Consider the following 22,782-nt stretch of genomic DNA (forward strand, 5'->3'; position numbering starts at 1 on the left):
TCATTTTGAGTCTTCGCCTTTATCATCTTTTTCATATTCTTTCATGATTCTAACCGGCGACACGAAACTTCTAACATGAGGTGTCATATACTCTATTGATTTTGTATCCTTTTCTCTCCCATGCTCGTCCAAGTTCACTTCTTTGACTCTGAAACCTGTACATCCCATGTCGTGGCTGAAGACGTTGGCTGGATATTCCTTGTACCCAAACAGATGGCCACACTCTAAGGTACCTATAAGCATAGCACAAACGTACATCGCTGACGGGATTGAAAATCCGTACTTGTTTATCCATATACCCTTGGTTTTGTCTTCCAACACCCAAAGTGTGTTATTATGTACATATCCTACTGTGTCACCCATGCTTATAAGACTTCTACCCAGGTAATATACACGCGTACCGGTGCTATGCGTCACAGGAACACGATCGACTACTGGAGGGCCAGGAATAACATGAAATTTTTCGGAAACAATATCAAAAAAATGTAAATCGGACTTTTCCATCCAAAACAGATTCCCTTGACATTGAATATGGTCACCAATACGCCAAAAGATGGTGGGAACATTTTGTACATTCCTCCAAATGTTAGAACCAAGTGTGCAAATCTCAGCAACGGGTGATCCACAATATAATTTTCCAATCTTAAGAATCTTATATTCTTTGGTGGACGGTGAGTAACTGAAGACGAAACGTAGAAAGCGCCATCTTTTAAATTTGGGATCACGAGGAACTTGAACTTCCTCTGCTATATGGGGATTGAAAATACGAAAGCAACACGATTGACTCCAATAGGCACACATCAAACCCCCACTTGATTGAAAAGTAGCCCATCTTTCAGGATCAGAGCTATCAAATGAGTACTCAAACATCTTAGAGGTACTAAGATGACCCCCTGATTCTTCCACAAAATAACATGCTTGATTAACAAGTAGGAGCTTGTTTTTCTCTGGCCAAGATTTGGGAAGCGCAGCAAAAAGATAGCCAGGTGGTTTCTGAAGTGCATGAGTTAAATGTAAATCGACAAACTTGGGGTCTGTCAGAAGGTTGTACCAAAACTTACTCGAGTACTTCAGCTGTATGATTGAGCTGAACGGTAACATCAATGCAATGTTATGCAGGATTTCACATGGAAGGCGTTGAAAATACCCTTCAACCATCTTGTCCATCGAGCATATCCAAGTAAATCCACCTGATCATAATATTATGTACAAAATACTTAATTAGACGACAATGGCGTACCCAGAAATACTGCTAAATTGTGTAAGGGAGTGTTGGATATACGCAACAATGTCTATCTCCATCCCAATCATTTTTTTTCTTTTTAACTAAAATTACGCTCATGTAAAACTGAAAACATACAAATGATTGAGACAAAGAGAGTATCAAATTGTGCGCATTGTTAACATCGAGATAAATATTTCAAACCAGAAATTATAAACAAAAAGGGGATCTCATCTACTGATACAGGTTGGGTATTATTAAACAATCAGTCAAGGTCGATACATTTAATTAACAACTGGGATATCAATATTAGATTCCCTTCATCTCAATTTCGAGTTTCGACCAATATTTTCTCGCAATAAAAAATATAGGGATATTCTCTCGTGTACCCCTGGACTTTTTCGTTTTCTAAGGTGTACCCCTCGTTTTTCACAGAAAAACTTTGACCGACAATAATTCTCTTTTACGAGTTCAGAAAACGGTAATTTTTTTTTTCAAACCAATTATCTCGTCAAGGCCTTGAATTTGAAAAAAAAAATCATCGCTTTTTGAACACGTAGCTGGTAGTTATGGTTGGTCAAACGTTTTTTAACGAAAAAACTTTGACCGACCATAATTCCCGAGTACGAGTTGAGACGTCGGTGATTTTTTTTTCAAACTGAAGACCACTTTAAGACGGTCAATTTGGAAAAAAAATTATCGTATTCTGAATTTGTAGCCAAGAGTTATTGACGGTCAAAGTTTTTTTGCATGAAAAGAGGGGTATATCATAGAAAATGAAAAAGTTGAGGGGTACACGAGAGAATATCCCAAAAATATATCAATCAATAACCCTAAGAAAACATGGAGCAGAATGACCTTATTCTAAAGTTAATACAAATATCATATACGAAAGTTTGAATGTACCTTGGGCTTCTCGATCTGTTGAACGGCAGCAATGAACACTTAGGGTGCCTGGTTTCTCTCAATTTCGAGTTTCAATCAATTTATTTAAATGTAGAAACGTGACCTAATAACCTAGACTTGTCAAAAGATGACTAACCCGAAAAACAGATGGAAACCTATCCGTAAATAACTCTAGATAACCTGCCGGATAATAAACCCTACTCTCGAAATTACTCACTAGTAATTTACCCACATATTTAGGGTCAAGACCGGCCCGACCAGTAATTGGGTAAATTTATTGAAAACCTATGGCGGTAGGTAAAACAAATGAAACTAATATAAAACAATAAAAATAAATAAGCTTCAAAATTTTGGAATAAAGTATACTTATATTTGATTTAAAACGGAGTTTTACTACATGATTAATTACTCAAATAATACCAAAAAAATATAGTCATTTATTATCAAATATTTATTCTTACTAAAATCATATATACCCCTTTTTAACCTTTATTCTGACTCTCTCTATCCCGAGAGAAATCATATATAATACTCTATCACATATACGGAGTATACGAATATTAAACTAGATAATAATTACAAAACTTAAAATAAGTATATGTTTATAATTAAAATCAAATAAAGTAAACATCTAGAAAAAGACGTTACTTTGATTTGTTTCTGACCTAACCCGACATAGAACCCGTATAAAAACTCCTTTGGGGGATTGTTTCCAAGAAAAAAAATTAAAATTGTCACAGAAAAATAAAATGGAGATAAAATGTTGAATTATAACATGAAATTAAAAAACTACTCCGTATTACCTAGTAATGGACTAATGGTTAATACAGTTTTTTTGTATTATAAAGCTATAATCAAAAGTAATGCCAGAAATTAAAATAAAGATTAGATGTTGAGCTACTAAATGAAAATTGTAAACTATTACACAAGGTTCATTAACTGCACATTTGAGTTTGTAATTTAATTTTCTATATGTAATGTAAACATTTTTACGCGATATTCATAAAGTTTTCGGATAATTTTCCTGGATCCGTCCCTACTCTCGCGTAAATACACATCCATCTCCACCAACAACGCCATTTAATTAATACACTCTTCTAAGTATCCATAATATCTTCATTTGGAGAAGATTTCGCCTTTATCATCTTTTTCATGTGCTTGCAAGAGTTCGTAAATTTTGTTAAGAAGATCATCTTTGGTAGCATCATAATCCAACTTCAATGTGTGTAATACCCATTTTTCCTTTTGATTTAGCTTCTTTCCCATTTTTATGATTCTAACCGGAGACACAAAACTTCTAACATGAGGTGCGATGTTTCTCCTTGCTCCCGTGGTTGTCCAAGTTCATCTCCATAACCCTGAACCCCGTACATCCCATGTCGTGACTGAAGACGTTGGTTGAAAGTCTCATGTAGCCAAACAGATGCCCATTCTCTGTGGTACCAGTAAGCGTAGCCCAATTGTACAACGGCGGGATTGAAAAATCGTACCTATTTATCCAGATGCCCTTGGTTTTATCTTCCAACACCCACAATCTGTTATTATGCAAATATCCTATTGTGTCACCCATGCTTATAAGAGTCTTCGTCATGAGTTTTACACGGGTAGCACTATCATTCGTCACACGAACAATCTCGAGTACTGGAGGACCAGGAATAACATGAAATTTTTCAGAAACAAGATCAAAAAAATGTATATTGGACGTATCTATCCAAAATGGATTCCCTTGACAATAGGTACACCGATTAGTATGCCAATTAGTGTTGGGAACATTTTCTACTATTTCCCTCCAAATGTTGGAACCAAGTGTGCAAATCTCAGCCACGGGTCGTCCACAAATTAATTCTCCCATCTTAAGAATCTTATATTCTTTGATAGACGGTGAATAACTGAAGACGAAATTAATAAACCACCATTTTTTAAATTTGGAATCACGAGGAACTTGAACTTCTTCTGCTATATGGGGATTGAAAATACGAAAGCAACACGATTGACTCGAATAGGCACACATTAAACCTCCACTTGATTGAAAATAATTACCCCAATTTTCAGGTTCAAAGTAATCGCATGGGGACTCAAAGATCTTGGAGGTACTAAGCTGATCCCCGGATTGTTCCACAAAATAACATGCTTTTTTCTCCGACCAAGATTTGGGAATTGGAGTAAAAAGATAGCCAGGTGGTTCTTGTAGTGCATGAGCTAAATGCAAATCTACAAACTTGGGGTCTGTCAGAAGGTTGTACAAAAACTTACTCGAGCACTTCAGTTGTATGATTGAGCTGAACGGTAGCATCAGTGCAATGTTATGCAGTATTTCACATGGAAGGCAATCAAGGTACCCTTTAACCATCTTGATCGTTGAGCAAATTTGGCTGACGATCATATGTACAAGAGACTCAGTTATTAGACGACAATGGCAAAGCCAGAATATTTGAGGTCTTCATAACAAGTTCATCAGAAATATTCCGGTAGGATCCTTTATTCTAAAATTTTGGGCTCTAATATAATCCCTCCGTCTCGGTCAATTGTTGTTCTTTGGTTTTGGCACAAAGACCAACGAAAGAGGAGAGGGTCAGTAACTAAATGACAAGTGGAATAAATTGAATGAAATGATCAAATTACTCATCAAGTTCATTCTTAAAATAGAAAGGACAATAAATGACCGAGAAACCCAATATAAAAAGACAACAAATAATGATCGGGACAGAGGGAGTATTTAACTTGGTAATGTTTCAACTTTCAACATATGATTGTGATATTTTTTAAGAGTATCCCCAATAGGAATTTTTTTTCAAACTAGGGTTATGGAGCAAACTATTTCTCGTTTTGGTGTCCATTTCAAACTACGCCCAACTGCTTTGCAACAAAGCCAAAGGGCCCGTGTTCGTCACAATGTTCAACCCGCTTTCAACAATCCCCTTTGCAACCGAAGTTTAATGCTGTTTTACGGATTAATATACACGCAACGAAAGTTAGGAACCTTGCCATAGAAGAGAAAGTCCGAATATTTCAGCAAACATCCTGGCAGTGAGTTTCGGTCTCACATCCCTACATAAATCACACATTCAATTGATAGCGATTTATGCCAAATCGCTATGCACCTTAGCGATTTAACCCAAATCGCTATTTGGGTTAGCGATTTGCCTCTGACTTCTTCCCTCCATGTTTAAAAACCACTTCCAGTAGCTGTGTTTGTTCTCGTGGAAAATACAACAACAAAATCGCTGTTGTAGAAAGCGATTTTGTTCGAAAATAGCCAAATCGCTTTCCCAAGTAGCGATTTTATTCAAAACTGCCAAAAAAATAAAAAAATGATGACGTGGACCCATTGGCGAGAATTAGTTTGAAATGGACACCAAAATGAGAAATAGTTTGCTCCATAACCCTAGTTCATAAAGACAGAAAAAATCCTCCGTGAGGTCCGTGCTATCCGTGATGGGATTCTACGTACTAGTGTCCTTGGGGACAATGTTCTGATTGCCTCGGATTGTCTTGATGCCGTTAGTGCCATCCTCCGTCCTATTGATCCGTGTGGTCCCTTTGCTAATATTATTCTTGAGTGTAGGGCCCTCTTGCAGGACTCTCCCCATTTGAAGCTGGTGTTTGAGAAGAGAACGGCCAACCGTGTGGCGGATGCTCTTGCTCATTACTCCGTCCATGATGTTAGCCCCGCACTAGGTTGTTTTGAGTGGGCATTTGCCCCTCCTTTTGTTGTTGATCTTTGTACTACAGACTTTGTTTTGGCCTGCGCGCCTCTCTCCCCCGACCCGCCCCCTTGATGTAACCTAACTCTTTTTTATTTATTTATCTATGTTCTTTCTTTCCAAAAAAAAAAGACAGAAAAAATCGTGAACCAGCTTTTGCACTAGTTTGTACCATGTACAATCTCCGTCCGAATAATTTGTTAGTTTTGTTTAAAATACCACTCACAGAAATGGAGTATCATCAAATTGTGCGAATTGTTTACATCGACAATTCGACATAACTATCTCAAACAAGAAATTATATTTCTTAATTAAGTAGCTATAGTAATATATACTTCCTCCATTTTTCTAAGTTTGCCCCATTTCATTAAAATATACCTCACATTTCATTATTTGATGGGGCAAAGGCAAACATAGAAAAATGGAGGGAGTAATATATAACAGATTATATATGAAAGTTGAATGTACCTTGGGTTTCTCTCGCAGATCACCAATTTGCACCTTGTAACGGCACGGCTAATCTTGCCCTAATACTTATGGGTAATCTTGCAGATTGTCTTCCATAAATATTTATGTAATCGTGCCCTAATTCTTATGGGTCGGGCTACACTAAGCCTGCCAAACTCTAGACCGACCCGAAAACCTGACCTGACCCGTTTTTCTAGGTTCAAACTCGAAAATTTGGTAAAACTCTAGACCGACCTTAGGCTCTGTTTGGTAAAACGAAATGAAAAGGTACCTGAAACCTGAACAGGTACCTGAAAACTGAAAAGCTAACTGAAACCTGAAAAGGTAGCTGATAAGGTAACTGCAAAATTAGGAACTGAAAAGGTAACTGATTATATAAAAAATTGTTTGGCAAACTAACTGAAAAGGTAGCTTATTTTGGTAAAATGACGTAAAAGGATATAATAATTATTTAATATATTATAAATTAAAAGGGTAAAAAGGTAATATTACCGAGAATCAGGTACCTGAAATGTGAAATGCTACCCTAGGTAGCATTTCATTTCAGATAGCTTATTTGGACAAATAAGCTATTTGCCAAACACTTCTAGAAAAATAAGCTACCTGAAATTTTTATCAAAAAAGTTATTTCAGTCAAAACAGGTACCTGAAATGTCTTGCCAAATGGAGCCTTAGAGGCGCTTTTAACGGGAATGTAGCGGGTGCATCCGCACCCCTTTCCCAAAAATAAATACAATTTGGTTGAGTAGAATCCCCTATTTACTAAATGAATAGGCGAAATTCCAATTTTTTCCGCCTAAAAATATTTCCTAGAATAGTGCTTGATATTTTTAGCATATACTATATGTGTGGACATGATAAGTTATAATTAATGGATATAATCTTTTATATTTAAATATTTGTAATATTAATTTCACATTCTACACAAATTTATTCCGATCTTTTTAGGATAAGGAATTTTTTTTAAAGAACTTATTGATAAGATTTATTGACTTTTTATGATAAGAAATTGTGGCTAAAAATATGATAAGCCTCACCACGACTGGAGCTTGTGTTTGAGAAGAGATCGGCCAACAAGGTTGCGGATGCACTTGCGAAATTCTCCGCCGCGGATGCAAGCCTTTGTAATGGATGTTTTATTTGGGAACACGCCCCCTCTTTTGTTACGAACTTATGTACACTTGATTTCTTGGCGGCTTGCGCGCCTCTTAACCCCCCCCCCCCCAGGATGTAATTGAACTCTTTTGCGACTTTTTAATTTAATGTTCACTTTAGACCCCAAAAAAAAGTAAATATTTGTTAAAATTCATTGACTTTTTATGATAAAATTTTGCAGCTAAAAAATATGTTATATTAATAAATACTAGTTTTAAACCCGTGCAAAATTGCACGGGTATGTATTTGGGTCGGTATTAATGATTTTGGATGATTTTTTTTTTTTTTTTGCATTTCTATTGTAATTATCTAGTTGGTCTAAATCAGCGATCTACATATTTAATGTTTACACTTGTTTCAAATACGTGTTCAAATGCAATGGTTTAAGAGGAAATAACGTAATATACTATTGTAAATAAAATTTGCATAGATAAAAAACTTTACACCCCGAATAAATAAATATAATTTAATAATCTACTTTAACACAGCTTAGTGCAACATCAGAATGTCAAAACTTATATGATTTATTGGTGAAATTAGTGTGTAGTAAGCCCATATACAATGAAGTACATGGATCGATAAATAATACTTCATATTTTATTTTGATAATTAAATATTTCTTATTTTTAACTAACAAATTCAAAGATGTCGTATTTATCATAAAATTTCGAATTCTTAAAATAAAATTAATAATCCGTATACAAATAAAATCAAAGTGTAAAGCTTGGGCTATTATCGCTTTGGACTCGTTGTCAGTAAATTTATTGCATATGTATAAATATAGTTTTATCAAATTAATCGGAATGTATAAAATTATTTCATAGTATTATTTTCATTTATTCCGATTTGTAATTCATACTGCTTATATGCCATTAATTTCATTTATTCGGAATGTATAAAATTAATTCATAGTATTATTTCATAATATTTGTTCTACGACGGAATTTGTAGGATATTTGTATTGGCGGAATTCCGAAGAAATATACTCCTTTGCACACTAACGGGTCCCACCATAGCATGAATTAAAAAAAAAAGGCTGAATTAATGAGGTGGCACGTCCTGGATTGAGTATTGTCTTCTGAATTAATAAAGATAAGATTTGTAAATTAACATTATTAATTTCTCGCTAAATAAACAAAAGAAAAATTCATATTTTATTACTTTTTTCGATTTAAACTTTTATTTATTTCTCTAATCAAAATACATTAAGGCAAAACATGAAAAACAAGTGAATTGTCAATTTAAATTCTATAAATAATACGCTAAAAAGTAAAACTCTATAAATACCGTGCATATATTGCAGGAGGTCTATATTAGTAACTCTATAAATACCGCGCATTCATTGCGCGGGATCTAAACTAGTTGCATATTAATTATGTTGTCCAGTGGTTGTCAATGTCTTTTCTTAGTTAGAAGGTTATGGGTTCAAGCACGGGGCCTTCATTTGCGCCGCCTCTATCTCTATATTCTTCAGACTTTATCCATGGTTTCGTTTATAGATTTGGTAATATCAAATAAATTGAATTCAATTCAATTTTTATGATGCGTAAAAAGACGATTTTTCTTTTGTTATGTTTTGTTTTAGGGCTGTTTGGTAATTTATTTATTAATTTGACGTTTATTTCAAACTATTTATCCTAAGTACGTCCACATAAAATTAACTTCTTGTTACCAGGTTTGGAGGTAAAACCGCTACTTCAAGTAGCGACTTAGCTTAAGTAACATTGAGGAAGAACTTACATATATACACTTTTTTTTGGTGCTTACTACATATATACACTTTAGAATGATAAAAGACTTGGTCTAGTGCTCAAGGTTGTATGTTTCAATCATTCAATGTACGTTGTCTCGGGCTCAATCGTCATGTATGAGAATCGAACCTGCGCCATGCCATAATTTGACATCTTAGTCGCTACTCTATGTATGAGCTTGTTCTAATCTTCCATGGGCTACAGTCGCTACACAACATGTGTTCCTACACTTAACCCAATCCAATATATATAGACATTTACCCAAAGTCACAACTCACAACGACTACATACGGAGGATTACATTTGTATCGGCCAATTCTAAATTTCGAGAGATGCTTTTCGCCTTAGTACCAAAATGATTAGTGGTCGATAACATGAATCGTTATTTGAAAGCGTTAGGCTTGTTTTTGATAACTTTTTTTTAAAAAAAAAAAAAAGTTGACAAAATGACGGTATACGGGTGAAAGAATAATAATTTTTAGATAAAATAAAAATAAAGGTAAAGCAAAAATCTAAAAATCAAAAATTTTACTAATATTCTTTATCTCAAGCAAGTACAAATACCCCGTCTCCGTCTCCAACTCCAACTCCAACGACATATTGCATTTTGGATACTCTCATCTGAGTATCCACAATACTGTACACACAAAAAAAAACTTGAAATATCAAGCTAAATTTTTTGAAGGGGAGCCTTGACGCACTGGTTAAGGTGTTGCTTTGTGACTGTGAGGTCACGAGTTCAAGTCCTTGGAGCGGCATCTTGTCAAAATGGTAAGGAAAGGCTTGCCCCAATTACACCCTTATGGTGGGACCTTTCCCCAGACCCTCGCCTAGCGGAGACACCATCATGCACCGGGCTGCCCTTTTTTTTGCTCGAGCACCCTCGTTATAAGTCGTCGCTTTTATCATGTTTTTCATATGCTTGCAAAAATTCATACATTTTGTTGACAAGATCATCATCAGTAGCATCATATTCCAACTTTAATGTCTCTATTACCCTTTTTCTTTTGTGATTTAACTTGTTTCCCATTTTCATGATTCTAACCGGAGACACAAAACTTCTAACATGAGTTGCAATAAACTCTGCTCTTCTCTGCTGCTCTTCGTCCACATCGCCCAAGTTCAACTCCATGACCCTTAAGCCTGTACATCCCATGTCGTGGCTGAAGACGACGTTGGAGTATTCCATGTGGCCAAACAAATGGTCATTGTCTGTTGTACCAATAAGCATAGGATTAAAATATTCGCTCAACGACGGGATTGAAAACTGGTACATTTTTATCCATATGCCCTTGGTTTTGTCTTCCAATACCCACAATCCGTTATTATGTACATATCCTACGGTATGACCCATGCTTATAAGACTATTTTTCATGAGTTTTTCATACGTATTACTATAATGCGTCACATGTACACGATCGAATACTGGAGGGCCAGGAATAACATGTACTTTTTCGGAAACAAAATCAAAAAAATGTAATTGAGGCTTTTCCATCCAAAACAGGTTCCCTTGACATTGAGTATGAGGACGACAATACCATAAATTGCTGGGAACATCTTGTAAATCCCTCCAAATGTTGGAACCAAGTGTGCAAATCTCACCCACGATTGGTCCACTATATAATCGTCCAATCTTAAGAATCTTATATTCTTTGATGGACGGTGAATAACTGAAGATGAAACTAAAAAAGCGCCATCTTTTAAAGTTGGAATCACGAGGAACTTGAACTTGCTCTCCTATATATGGATTGAAAATACGAAAGTAACACGATTCCCTCAAATAGGCACACATCAAACCTCCACTTGACTGAAACCTACCAAATTGTTCAGGTTCATTGTGGTCGTATGTGTACTCAAATATCTTGGAGGTACTAAGATGGCCCCCTGATTGTTCCACAAAATAACATTCTTTTTTCTTTGGCCAAGATTTGGTAAGGGGAGTAAAAAGATAGCCAGACGGTTTCTCAAGTGCATGAGTTAAATGTAAATCTACAAACTTGGGGTCTGTCAGAAGGTTGTACCAAAACTTACTCGAGTACTTCAGCTGTATGATTGAACTGAATGGTAGCATCAGTGCAATGTTGTGAAGGATTTCACATGGAAGGCGATCAAAATACCCTTCAACCATCTTGTTTGTCGAGCAAATCTGAGCAAATTTGGCTGATCCTAATATCATATACAAGATACTTAGTCAAAACCTTTATTCTGAAATCTTGGATCTTATAATCACGGTAGAAGGCAAATTCTTATTTAAGACGAACATATTTATCTTAAACCTAAGACAGGTCAAATATACTCAAATGAGATGAATAAGACAAAAGCAAACTAAGAAGAAAAACATTTGTAATTTGCAATATGGTATGACATTTGTAATTCTGATCCTAATATCATATACAAGATACCTATGTGGTATGACATTTGCAACAGTAGCTATTTTAAAAACACGATGAGACTATTTCCCGATGATCCATGATGCAATTTGTGTTGGGAACCAGCCTCTTAGCTAGTTTGTACCAGGTAATATCCATGCCCCAATCATTTTTTTTCCTTTTTGATTAAACTTCCGCTTTCATAGAACTAAGAGTCAAAACATATAATTGGGACGAAAGGAGTATCAAATTGCGTAAATTATTTTCATCAACATAACTATATATTTCAAACAAGAAATTATTAAAAAGAGGCTTTCTAAACTGATTCGGTAGAATCTTAAACAAATAAATAATATCTATTATGCATATGCTTCCAGGAATCAATCATTCTTGAAAATAACTAATTAAGTAACTAATTAAAAGTTACTGTATTAAATTTAAGTTTGCTGGTAATTCCTACCGCTGCACAAAAACATAACACTAATCAATTATCAATCTTAGATTCCCTTCATATCAATTTTCTCGCAATATACAATATACCAATCACTCTAAGAAAACACGCAGCCGAATTACCTTATTCTAAAGTTATTAAAAATATCATATACGAAGTATGAAAGTTTAACCTTGTTCGGGCTTCTATGTTGAAAGGCAGCAATTCACTATGCAATTACTAATCTTTATTGCCGTCTTACACAAGGATTTATATATGCATGCGAACGTGCCCTAAGTATATCTAGACTATTAATAGGAATAATAGAATAAATATATTATTTCTGATTAAATAATCGCTCCAATTCACTATATTTTCCATATTTTCTAAAACGGATTATTCGTATTTTTCCTCTTTCCATTTTTAGTAGCTTTTACTCTTATTTTATTTATCCCTCTAATTTATCATCAAACTTCACCCAACTCTTTTATTCATATTTTATTCCTTACTTTAATGTTTGTGCTCCACAATTGATTATTTACTGTAACTAATACTTCTCTATCCCTCTCTCTTCTCATCCAACCCCACATATATCCTTTATCAATATAATACTCTCATCCTTAATCCTCCGCCCACATCAAAGGGAAAGAAAATAGCGAAATATAGACTTGTCAAAAAATGTCACAACAACAACAACAACAACAACATCAGAGCCTTAATCCCAAAATGATTTGGGGTCGGCTGACATGAATCATCCTTTCGAACCGTCCATGGGTGAACGCACGCCTCAAAGTTCAAATTCCGATTCATGTCCATAAAATGTGACTAAGTTTTTATGCTGGCTGCCACAGACCTACCGCAACCCTCCTCCTTTATCCGGGCTTGGGACCGGCAGCGAATGCCCGAAAACACTCACCGGCGGAGTTACTTGTCAAAAAATGTCACGCCAAAAAAATCAATTGAAATCCATATGTAAATAACCCTAAATATCCCGCCTGAAATAACCCGTATCCCGAAAAAGGACCCACTAGATAATTATATGCATTTTTAGGGTCAAGATCCACCTGACGACAAACGGGTCAATTTATTGAATACTTGTATTTTAAAGCAAATGAAATTAATAAAAATAATATAAAGTTTCAAAATTTTGATATAAAAAATATTTACACTTCCTCTGTTCCGGTTAATTGTTGTCTTTTTCCATATTGGGATGTTTTAGTGAGCTGTTGTTCTTTCTATTTTAAGAATGAACTTGATGAACAATTTAATTATTTACACTCAATTTGTTCCACTTGTCATTTATTAATTGGTTCATTCCTCTTTCCTTGGTCTTTTCTCTTTCCTTGGTCTTTGTATCAAAACCAAAGAAAAATAATTGATCGGAACCGAGGGAGTATTAATTACTCAAACGATTAACATTTAAATAGAGTAAGGGGTCGTTTGGTTCGCAACGGGAAAATGCAATGCCCGAAAAGTTCAAATTACTATGCTATTTTAATTCATGTGAATTTGAAAAAGTTGTTTGGTTGCATGTGAGAACTCCAAACAACTAGTTAATTTTCACGCTTCCCATGAATTACAATTCATGTGTTTTTGATGGGCAACCAAACAAGTCCTAATTATTCGTCAAATATTTACTCTTAGTAATATCATATACAAATATTAAGTTAGATAATTACAAAATTAAAATAACAATATGTTTGTAATTAAAATCAAATAAAGTAAACATCTGAGAAAAGATATTAAGTTGACCCAATGACCCGTAAGGCCGTAAAACATGAATGGTGATGGATTGGCGGATTAGACTAGATAATTACAAAACTACTATTCTATCAGCTTATAAATTTGGAGATATGGGCCTTCTTTTTTCTGGCTTAATTTCAGCTTATTTTAGTTCAATTCAACTCTATTTAGTTTAATTATGTTTAGTTTTAGCCACTTCATTCAATTCAATCCAGCTCGTTTCTGCCGAAAAGAACAGGGCCTAACGCCTTAGTGTGCATGAAATTTGTCATATACATGGTATGAGGTATCAAAGATTTAGAGGTCCAATAAGTTTGCTTAAATTATGCCTCTAAGAAATGGCCTTATTGAGAATTCTTTAATTCTCAATTCAGCGTGCTCTCATAAGATTGCTTAATAAAATATTATATAATTTACTTCCATAAAATGTTCCCATGTCAAAAAATTGTATCCATTTGGACATTTCGGTGACATATTCCGTCAGTATTTGAATTTTCTGATTTGAAGCCTAATTTTATGACAAAAATGTCCTTCTCTATATTCATATTTTTCATTATCATTCACATCCCTTCACTCCCTTACTTCCTCCAATCCACCATAACCAACCACTGCCAATATGACACCAACACCAACACCAACACCAACACCAACACCAATTGGTCGGGTGAAAACATCAAACAATCAAACCTCAATTAGACAAAGATTGAAGACTACCTAGATGAGAAGAAAACATATTTTCGACTCCGAAGTCGAATCCAATTCGGGTTAATAACATATCTTTCTGGTATTTAGTGGTGGTTATAGGGATAGTGTTAGGATTTTGAAATGTGGGTTAGGAGGAAGAAGCAACGTAGAGTGGTGGTCGGGGAGAATCGTCGTCGGTAGGCGACCGATCTAGTGACGATGAGGGCGATGTTGGTTGTGGTTTGTGTTGGGTATTGGTGGTTGGTGGTGTTGTTGGGTTTAATGGGGGTTTCTCATTTTATGACATTTTCAATTGAAGAAGACCTCAATTAACATCACATCATCCTTCAGTCAAAATCACCCAATCTTAGACCCTAATTTCAAATTCACCAATGATGGTGGTTGGAGAATGGTGGTGGATTCGATGGTGGTTGACGAATGGTGTTGTTGCTACAATGGTGCGTGAACAAAGTTGTGTCGATTACGATTTCGAGATCGAAGGCAGATGAGGGGCAGGGGAAATGGTGCTGCTGCTCGGAATTAGAGGCTGCCATGATGGTGCGGAGGTGATGATGATTGAAGGAGCAGGTGTTGGTACCACGATAGGTCGGTAGCAGCGTGTTTGAGGCAGGACGAAGGTCCGATTCCGAGCTCGCAATTAAAGATGGAGATAGTGGTGTTGACGAATGGTGCCAGAAGTCCAGAACACGTTTTACTAATGGGGAAGAAGACCGGAGCAAAACGGTCATAAATAAAGATTTTTCACCTGAAAATGCAAATGGGTGCAATTTTTGACCTGAAAACATTTTATGGGAGTAAGTTATTAAAATATTTTCAAAAAGAAGAGATTTTTGAAAAGTGGTAAATAAAAGAGAGTAATTATTAATTTACTCTAAATATAACTAAGGTCAATATTTTATATGTTTGTTTTAAAAGTGGATGGTTAATTTGTTTTTTATTAAAAAAAAAGCAAAAGTCCGAACACTAAACTTCATTTTTCCCTGATTTCATACTTTTCTAAACATCCACAAGTCACAATACCCTCTAAACAATGCAGTGATGAAAAACTTGAATCGTAAGTTAAATTTTTCGAAAATGTCTCGAGTTAGAGTGATTCACAACAACGTGCAACCTAACTATGAGTCTTGGCCTTTATTATCAACTTTTCTCATATTCCTCCATGAATTCATACACTCGGTCGAAAAGATCGTCTTCAGTAGCATCATAATCCAACTTCAATGTGTCTAATACCCTTTTTTTCTTGTGATTTAGGCTCTTTCCCATGTTCATGATTCTAACCGGCGACACAAAACTTCTAACATGAGGCGCCATATACTCTACTCTTCTCAACTGTTCTTCGTCCAAATCGGCCAAGTTCATCTCCGTGATCCTGAAACCTCTACAACCCATGTCGTGGCTAAAGACGTTGGTCGAATCACAAATGTAGCCAAACAAATGACCATTCTCCGAGGTACCAATGGGCGTTGCATCTTTGTACAACGGTGGGATTGAAAAATCGTATTTGTTTATCCATGTGCCCTGGGTTTTGTCTTTCAACACCCACAATCTGTAATTATGTACATATCCTACTGTGTCACCCATGTTTATAAGCATACCTCTCATGAAATTGTAACAGGTATTACGAACATAGTTCAAATGAACACGATCGCGTCTTGGAGGGCCAGGAATAACATGAAATTTTTCGGAAACAAGATCAAAAAAATGTAAATCGGAGTCCTCCATCCAAAACGGATTCCCTTGACAGCAAATATACTCATTATCCCAAAAACAGCTGCGAACATTTTGTAGTTCCCTCCAAATGTTGGAACCAAGTGTGCAAATCTCACCCACGATTAGTCCACAATATAATCGTCCAATCTTAAGAATCTTATATTCTTTGATGGACGGTGAGTAACTGAAGATGAAATGTAGAAAGTTCCATTTTTTAAATTTGGGATCACGAGCAACTTGAACTTCCTCTGTTATATGGGGATTGAAAATACGAAAGCAACATGATTGACTCGAGTAGGCACACATCAAACCTCCACTTGATTGAAATCTATTCCAAATTTCATGGTCACTGAAGTCGGATGAGTACTCAAAGATCTTGGGGTTACTAAGATGACCCTCTGACTGTTCCACAAAATAACATGCTTTTTTGTCTGACCATAATCTGAGAGGTGCCCTATTAAGAGGTGAACTAAAAAGATAGCCATGTGGTTTCTCAAGTGCACGAGTTAAATGTAAATCTATAAACTTCGGGTCTGTTAAAAGGTTGTACCAAAACTTACTCGAGCACCTCAGCTGTTTGATTGAGCTGAAAGGTAGCATCAGTGCAATGTTCTGCAGGATTTCACATGAAAGGCGATCAAAATACGCTTCAACCATCTTGTTCGTCGAGCATGTCTGAGGAAATTGGGCTGAATCATTATATCATGCACAAGAGACTTAGTTAGACAGTTGCATAGTCGAAAATATCAGGGTTTTAATAACATCAATTTCAAAAATATTCCGGCCAGAACATTTATTCTAAGTTTTGGGCCTTTATATGCTCCTTCCGTTCCAATCATATGTTTACCTTTGATTAAAATATCTTTTATAAGTAATTAAAAAGGCAAACAGATGATCGGGATAAAGGGAATATTAAAATCGGTTATGTTTCAACTTTCAACATATGATTGTAGTCAGTACACCAATAAGGTGCTAAATTGAGTACCAGAAACACATTATTCGATCTCAAAGAACTATTTCGCGATGATCCATGATACAATTTTGGTTCGGAACAACAAATCTCAACACAAATCTGTTATTGCCAACTTCCTACTAGCCAGTTTATACCAGATTACCAGGCACTCTCTCCGCCCCCCTAATTTGTTTACTTTTGATTAAAGAAAACCGTTATAAAGAATAAGAAAGTAAACAAATTGTGCGCATTGTTTGCATCGACATGACTAATTCCATCAAACTGATTCAAGTAGAATCAAACAAAGTCTATTATGCATATTCTTCTAGCCTTCCAAGAAACAATTTTGATTAAAAGTACAATTAATAAATTTAATCGAAATTACCTGAATTCGAGGCATGCATATCGAACAATGGAAGGTAATTCCTACCACTTCACAAAAGCAAAATAACACTTATAAACGACGGAAATATTTTCTCGCAGTATACAATATTATAACAAAAAATGCAACAGCATGTTGCATTTTTTGACGATCTTAGTGGTGCGATGTCAAGATTCTGGTGGGGACATGAAGAAGGGAAGAGACAAATATATTGGGTAGCATGGGACAAACTCTGTCGGAATAGGAGTGATGGGGGCATTGGGTTCCGGCATCTGGATGCTTTTAATACGGCTATGCTTGCTAAGCAAATGTGGAGACTAATTAAGCACCCTGAATCTCTCGTCGGAAGACTAATGAAGGCGCGATACTACCCCACAACCAGTCCGCTTGAAGCTAGAATTGGGCATCATCCGTCTTTCACTTGGAGAAGCATTATAGAGGGACAATGGGTGATTAAAGAGGGGAGTAAATGGCTGATTAAAAATGGGCAGAAGGTGCGATTCTGGGAAGATAATTGGACATTAAAGGCTCCTTCGTTTCGGGTTTGGTCACCACGCAAAGGGGACACAAATGTCAGAGTAGCGGATTTCATTAGAGGGGATGTGTGGAATGAGGAGAAGCTAGCGGATACTATTCTTGAATCGGAAATTAAAGATATTCTGCAAATTCCTTTATGTCTTAATGCAGGTGAGGATGAATTAACGTGGCATTATTCTCGCGATGGTGCATACTCGGTGAAATCGGGTTACGCCTTCATTAGGTGGACAAAGGAGCGCAATGAGGCCTCAAGTAGCTGTAATACCAAAGACACACTGTGGAAAGACATTTGGAGCCTCCAAGTCCCACTAAAAGTCCGGGTTTTTCTTTGGCGCTGCTGAAAAAACGCCCTCCCTAATGGTGCTAATCTGCAGCGTCGTGTCCACAACATAGATGCGACCTGTTGTAGGTGTGGAGCAGGGGTTGAAACTGAGATGCACGCCCTGTTTTACTGCTCTAGAGCGAGACATATATGGACTGAAATGGGGGATTGGATGGGGGATGCAGAGGAGATTTTGAATGAGAATTTGAAGACTATAATGGACTGGTTTAGAAGATGCAAAGAGGTGGATCTCAGGGAGGATATTTGCAAGAAAATCATGGTGCTTTGGGCTATATGGAACGAACGTAATAAGGTATTTCATGGCGGTGAGGAAGGGTGTCCAAAGACGATCCTGGATGGTGCTCTCCGGTACCACAAGACGTATAGTGAAAGTGCAGGAGGTATGATGGTGAGGCGAAAGGCTGGGAATGGCGAAACTCACAGTACGACTTGGATTGCTCCTCCGGAAGGATGGTGGAAGATTAACGTTGATGCTGCTACTTTTGACGAGCAGGGGTGTGGGATGGGGGTGGTGATAAGGGACCATAATGGTGAGGTTGGGAGAGCGGCTGTTAAACAAGTGCGTACACAGTGGAGTGTTGAAATCATCGAAGCAAAAGCGGCCTTATTGGGGGTTAATATGGCGATCCAGATGGGTGTGACGAAGGTGATCATTGAGTCCGATTGTCTGCAGCTTGTTAATGCCCTCAAGAAGAATGAAGTCCAGTCTAATTACTTCGGTAACGTTGTGTCGGAAGTTTTGTCTTTGTTGAATAGTTTTATTTCGTTTTCTTTTAGTTTTGTAAAGCGGGAAGGTAATTACGCTGCCCATGGTATGGCTCATTATACCCCGCTTGACTTCTCGACTAGAATTTGGGTTGATATGTGCCCGGATACTATAGGTGGTATTGTTGCCTCCGATGCTATGTCGGAATTTACATGATTAATAATATGATGCTTTTCCCTCAAAAAAAAAAACAAAAAATGCAACAGAATTACCTTGGGCTTCTCTGTTGAACGGCAGCAGTACAACAATTAACCCGTACTTGGAGCGCATGTTGGTCTCTCTAAAAAATCGTCATGCGACAATAATCTTTGTAGACGGTCTTACACAATTATATTATATATACTCCGTATGTAATTATGTAAACGTGCCCTATTGCTTACGGACTAGGGTACACCGACTTCACTTGAATATAAACTCGGGCCAAATTATACTAATGGAGGATTGCCTTTTTTTTTTTTTTTTTTTTTTTTTTTGATTAGGAAAGAAAACTAGGTTGATCCTCTAGGGTAGGACCAACCTATCTCATCCTTTCGAATGAGGGAGGTAAGTTGAAGCCACCGGCTATCAAAATGGAGGATTGCCTTGTTGAGTATTCGTTAATTCCCACTCCTGTGGCCCAAGGTTTCGTCTTCGGTTCGATAAATTATGTCATTGAGATTGCCTCCGAAGTTGGTAGGGGTCAGTAGGGTTGTTCACTCAGTGGTCCGGACCAGATGGTCCGGACCACGGTCCACCTATTTACTCTACTTTGGTCTTCGGTCCGGTCCTGGACCAAACCGAATAGACCGCGGACCGGACCATAGACCGAAGTTAAGTAATAAAAGAATTTTTAAATTTGTAACATTATTGATTTTATTTTCTACTTTGTTTACACGTATTATAAGATGCATAATTATGTAGTTTAATCTAGTAAGAAAATAATGTTGTTTATTTTGATCATTACGAACTTCTCGAGTTCTAGTTTTATATGCTGAAACATGTCAATAATGACAATAATATTTGGTCCACTTTGGTCCATTTGGTCACGGACCGGTCCACGTGTTTTTATGGTCCTGACCGGACCGGACCAATATTAATATGGTCCGGTCCTCGGTCCACCTCTTAACCCTTCTTTGGTCTTCGGTCCAGAGAGTTTGGTCCGCTAATTATCAAACATTTTTACTAAATTTGCTAACTGAAATATACTAGTCAAACATCAATCCAATCTATCATTTATTTATAATCTGCTGTTTGACCAATCTATTATTTTTAATTATCTAATAACAATATATCGAGTATCAAACATGACCTATATGAACTGTCATTTGAAAATATTTAGGCATGTATTCAATAATTTTGTTAAAATGTTATTTTTTTTTTTGGTCAATCGAAGCGCGCACTTAGTCGCATTATAATATAGGGGAGGAGGGATTCGAACCTAGGACATATTGTCCACAATACCTCCGTCTTAACCACTAGACTAAAACATCTTCGGACCTTAAATATATCAAGTAATGGTACTAAATGAAACTAATGAAAGAATAGGAGGTTTGCAAGTGAAAGAATGCACAGTAATACTCTATATAAAATCGAAACCAAAATTCAAAAACTAAACTACTGATTTTCGTAATATTTTTTCTCACACAAATACACAATAATACTCTGCATAGAATCATGAAATTTTTGTGGAGTTAGAATAATTCCCAACAACGTGTACCCGGGCCACATTACGAGTCTCCGCCTTTATCATCTTTTTCGAAATTGTCTGGAGTTAGAATAACGTACACCCTCATTATGAGTCTTGGCTTTATCATGTTTTTCATATGCTTGCAAAAATTCATACATTTTGTTGACAAGATCATCTTCAGTAGCATCATAATCCAACTTCAATGTCTCTATTACGCTTTTTCTCTTGTGATTTATTAACTTGTTTTCCATTTTCAATGTCTCTATTACCCTTTTTCTCTTGTGATTTATTAACTTGTTTTCCATTTTCACGATTCTAACAGGAGACACTAAACTTCTAACATGAGGTGCGACATACTCATCCAGTGGGTCGTCATCTTCGCTCCCATACTCGTCCAATTTATTCTCCATGACCTTGAAGCCTGTACATCCCATGTCATGGCTGAAGAATATGTTTGGATAATAATTGTAGCCAAACAAATTCCCATTCTCCGAGGTACCAATAAGCTTAGAGCCTCCGTACAATCGAGGGATTGAAAAATCGTACCTGTTTATCCATATGCCCTTTCTTTTGTCTTCCAATACCCAAAGTCTGTTATTATGTACATATCCTACTTTGTCACCCATGCTTATAAGACGATTCGTCATCATAATATTTGCATACGCACCCATATAATGCGTCACATGAACACGGTCAAGCACTGGAGGGCCAGGAATAGCATGAAATTTTTCAGAAACAAGATCAAAATAATGTAAATCGGACTCTTTCATCCAAAACGGATTCCCTTGACATTGAATATACCCATTAATATCCCAACTAGGAACATTTTGTATTTCCCTCCAAATGTTGGAACCAAGTGTGCAAATCTCAGCAGTGGCTGGTTCTCTATTACCCTTTTTCTCTTTTGATTCTCCGAGCTTAAGAATCTTATATTTTTTGATGGACGGTGAATAACAGAAGAAAAAACGTCGAAAGCGCCATCTTTTAAATTTGGGATCACAAGGAACTTGAACTTCCTCTCCTATATGGGGATTGAAAATACGAAAGCAATATGGTTGGTTCCTATAGGCACACATCAAACCTCCGCTTGATTGAAAGGTAGCCCCCATTTTACGTTCAAAGTCGTCGAATGAGTACTCAAACATCTTGGAGATACTAACATGACCCCTTGATTGTTCCACAAAATAACATACGGGTGCATGAGTAAAAAGATAGCCAGGTGGCTTCGCAAGTGCATGACTTAAATGCAAATCTACAAATTTCGGGTCCGTCACAAGGTTGTACCAAAACTTACTCGAGTGCTTCAGCTCTATGATTGAGGCGAATGGTAGCATCAGTGCAATGTTGTGCAGGATTTCACATGGAAGGCGATTAAAATACCCTCCAATACCCCTCGAGCGACTACGACCAAATTTGGCTGATCATACAGAGTACAAGACATAAGTTAGATAGTGGTGTCGCATCCTTGCTACGGAGTAGTTTGTACCGGGTACTCTCTCCGTCACAATTTAAATATCGCTCGCAAAGAATTAAAAATCAGACAATTGATTGGGACGAAGGAAGTATCAAATTGTGCGCATTATTTACATCGAGATAAATATTACCATAAACAAGAAATTATAAACAGGGGCTCTCATCAATTTAAATAGGTTGGGTATTATACAATTAAACGTTATTAAAATCAAATTGAATTGAATTTACCTGAATTTGGGGCATGATTTTCCAGCACTTTCATCATAAGACTTCTCTGTTGAACGGCACCAATTAACACTTAGGGCGCACTTTGGTTTTCAGTACATCACCAATTGAATAAATCCGTTTTGTTTTATAGACCGTCTTATATACATACAAATATTTAATTAATAAAGGTGCCCTATTTACCTAATACTTATGGGTTGTAGCCTGGGCTACACCCAATGACCCAATTGAATAGATTGTGAAATTTTTCAACTTAAAAATCCAGACTTAAGACG

At 36.5% G+C, this 22,782-nt stretch overlaps 4 protein-coding genes across 4 annotated transcripts; 1 reads left to right on the forward strand and 3 right to left on the reverse strand.

The window, feature by feature from the left end:
• On the reverse strand, positions 1 to 1,158 carry LOC141587473 (F-box protein DOR-like). Its single transcript, XM_074408955.1, has one exon. The coding sequence runs from the start codon at positions 1,156 to 1,158 to the stop codon at positions 1 to 3; it is 1,158 nt and encodes a 385-aa protein (XP_074265056.1).
• A 2,267-nt stretch (positions 1,159 to 3,425) lies between these two features.
• Positions 3,426 to 4,478, reverse strand: LOC141587474 (putative F-box/kelch-repeat protein At3g17570). The gene has a single exon (XM_074408957.1). The coding sequence runs from the start codon at positions 4,476 to 4,478 to the stop codon at positions 3,426 to 3,428; it is 1,053 nt and encodes a 350-aa protein (XP_074265058.1).
• Positions 4,479 to 18,516: 14,038 nt separating this feature from the next.
• Positions 18,517 to 19,299, forward strand: LOC141587475 (uncharacterized). The gene has a single exon (XM_074408958.1). It carries the CDS (start codon positions 18,517 to 18,519, stop codon positions 19,297 to 19,299), a length of 783 nt encoding a protein of 260 aa, XP_074265059.1.
• A 1,466-nt stretch (positions 19,300 to 20,765) lies between these two features.
• LOC141658540 (putative F-box protein At1g32420) lies at positions 20,766 to 22,591 on the reverse strand. Its single transcript, XM_074465469.1, has 2 exons — positions 22,511 to 22,591; positions 20,766 to 22,226 (listed from the first exon to the last, which is right to left on the reverse strand). The coding sequence occupies exons 1-2, from the start codon at positions 22,545 to 22,547 to the stop codon at positions 20,869 to 20,871; spliced, it is 1,395 nt and encodes a 464-aa protein (XP_074321570.1). The 5' UTR covers positions 22,548 to 22,591; the 3' UTR covers positions 20,766 to 20,868.
• Positions 22,592 to 22,782: the final 191 nt, after the last annotated feature.

Source organism: Silene latifolia, chromosome 6 (genome assembly GCF_048544455.1).
Source record: "Silene latifolia isolate original U9 population chromosome 6, ASM4854445v1, whole genome shotgun sequence".
Lineage (NCBI taxonomy): Eukaryota > Viridiplantae > Streptophyta > Magnoliopsida > Caryophyllales > Caryophyllaceae > Silene > Silene latifolia.

Excerpts from the sequence above, each read along its gene's own strand:
- LOC141587474 (XM_074408957.1), bottom strand. The coding sequence starts at position 4,478 with ATGGTTAAAGGGTACCTTGATTGCCTTCCATGTGAAATACTGCATAAC.
- LOC141658540 (XM_074465469.1), bottom strand. The coding sequence starts at position 22,547 with ATGATGAAAGTGCTGGAAAATCATGCCCCAAATTCAG. Across the intron at positions 22,227-22,510 it reads AAATCATGCCCCAAATTCAG|CCAAATTTGGTCGTAGTCGC; the intron begins GTAAATTCAATT and ends CTGTATGATCAG.
- LOC141587475 (XM_074408958.1), top strand. The coding sequence starts at position 18,517 with ATGGGGGATTGGATGGGGGATGCAGAGGAGATTTTGAATGAGAATTTG.
- LOC141587473 (XM_074408955.1), bottom strand. The coding sequence starts at position 1,158 with ATGGTTGAAGGGTATTTTCAACGCCTTCCATGTGAAATCCTGCATAAC.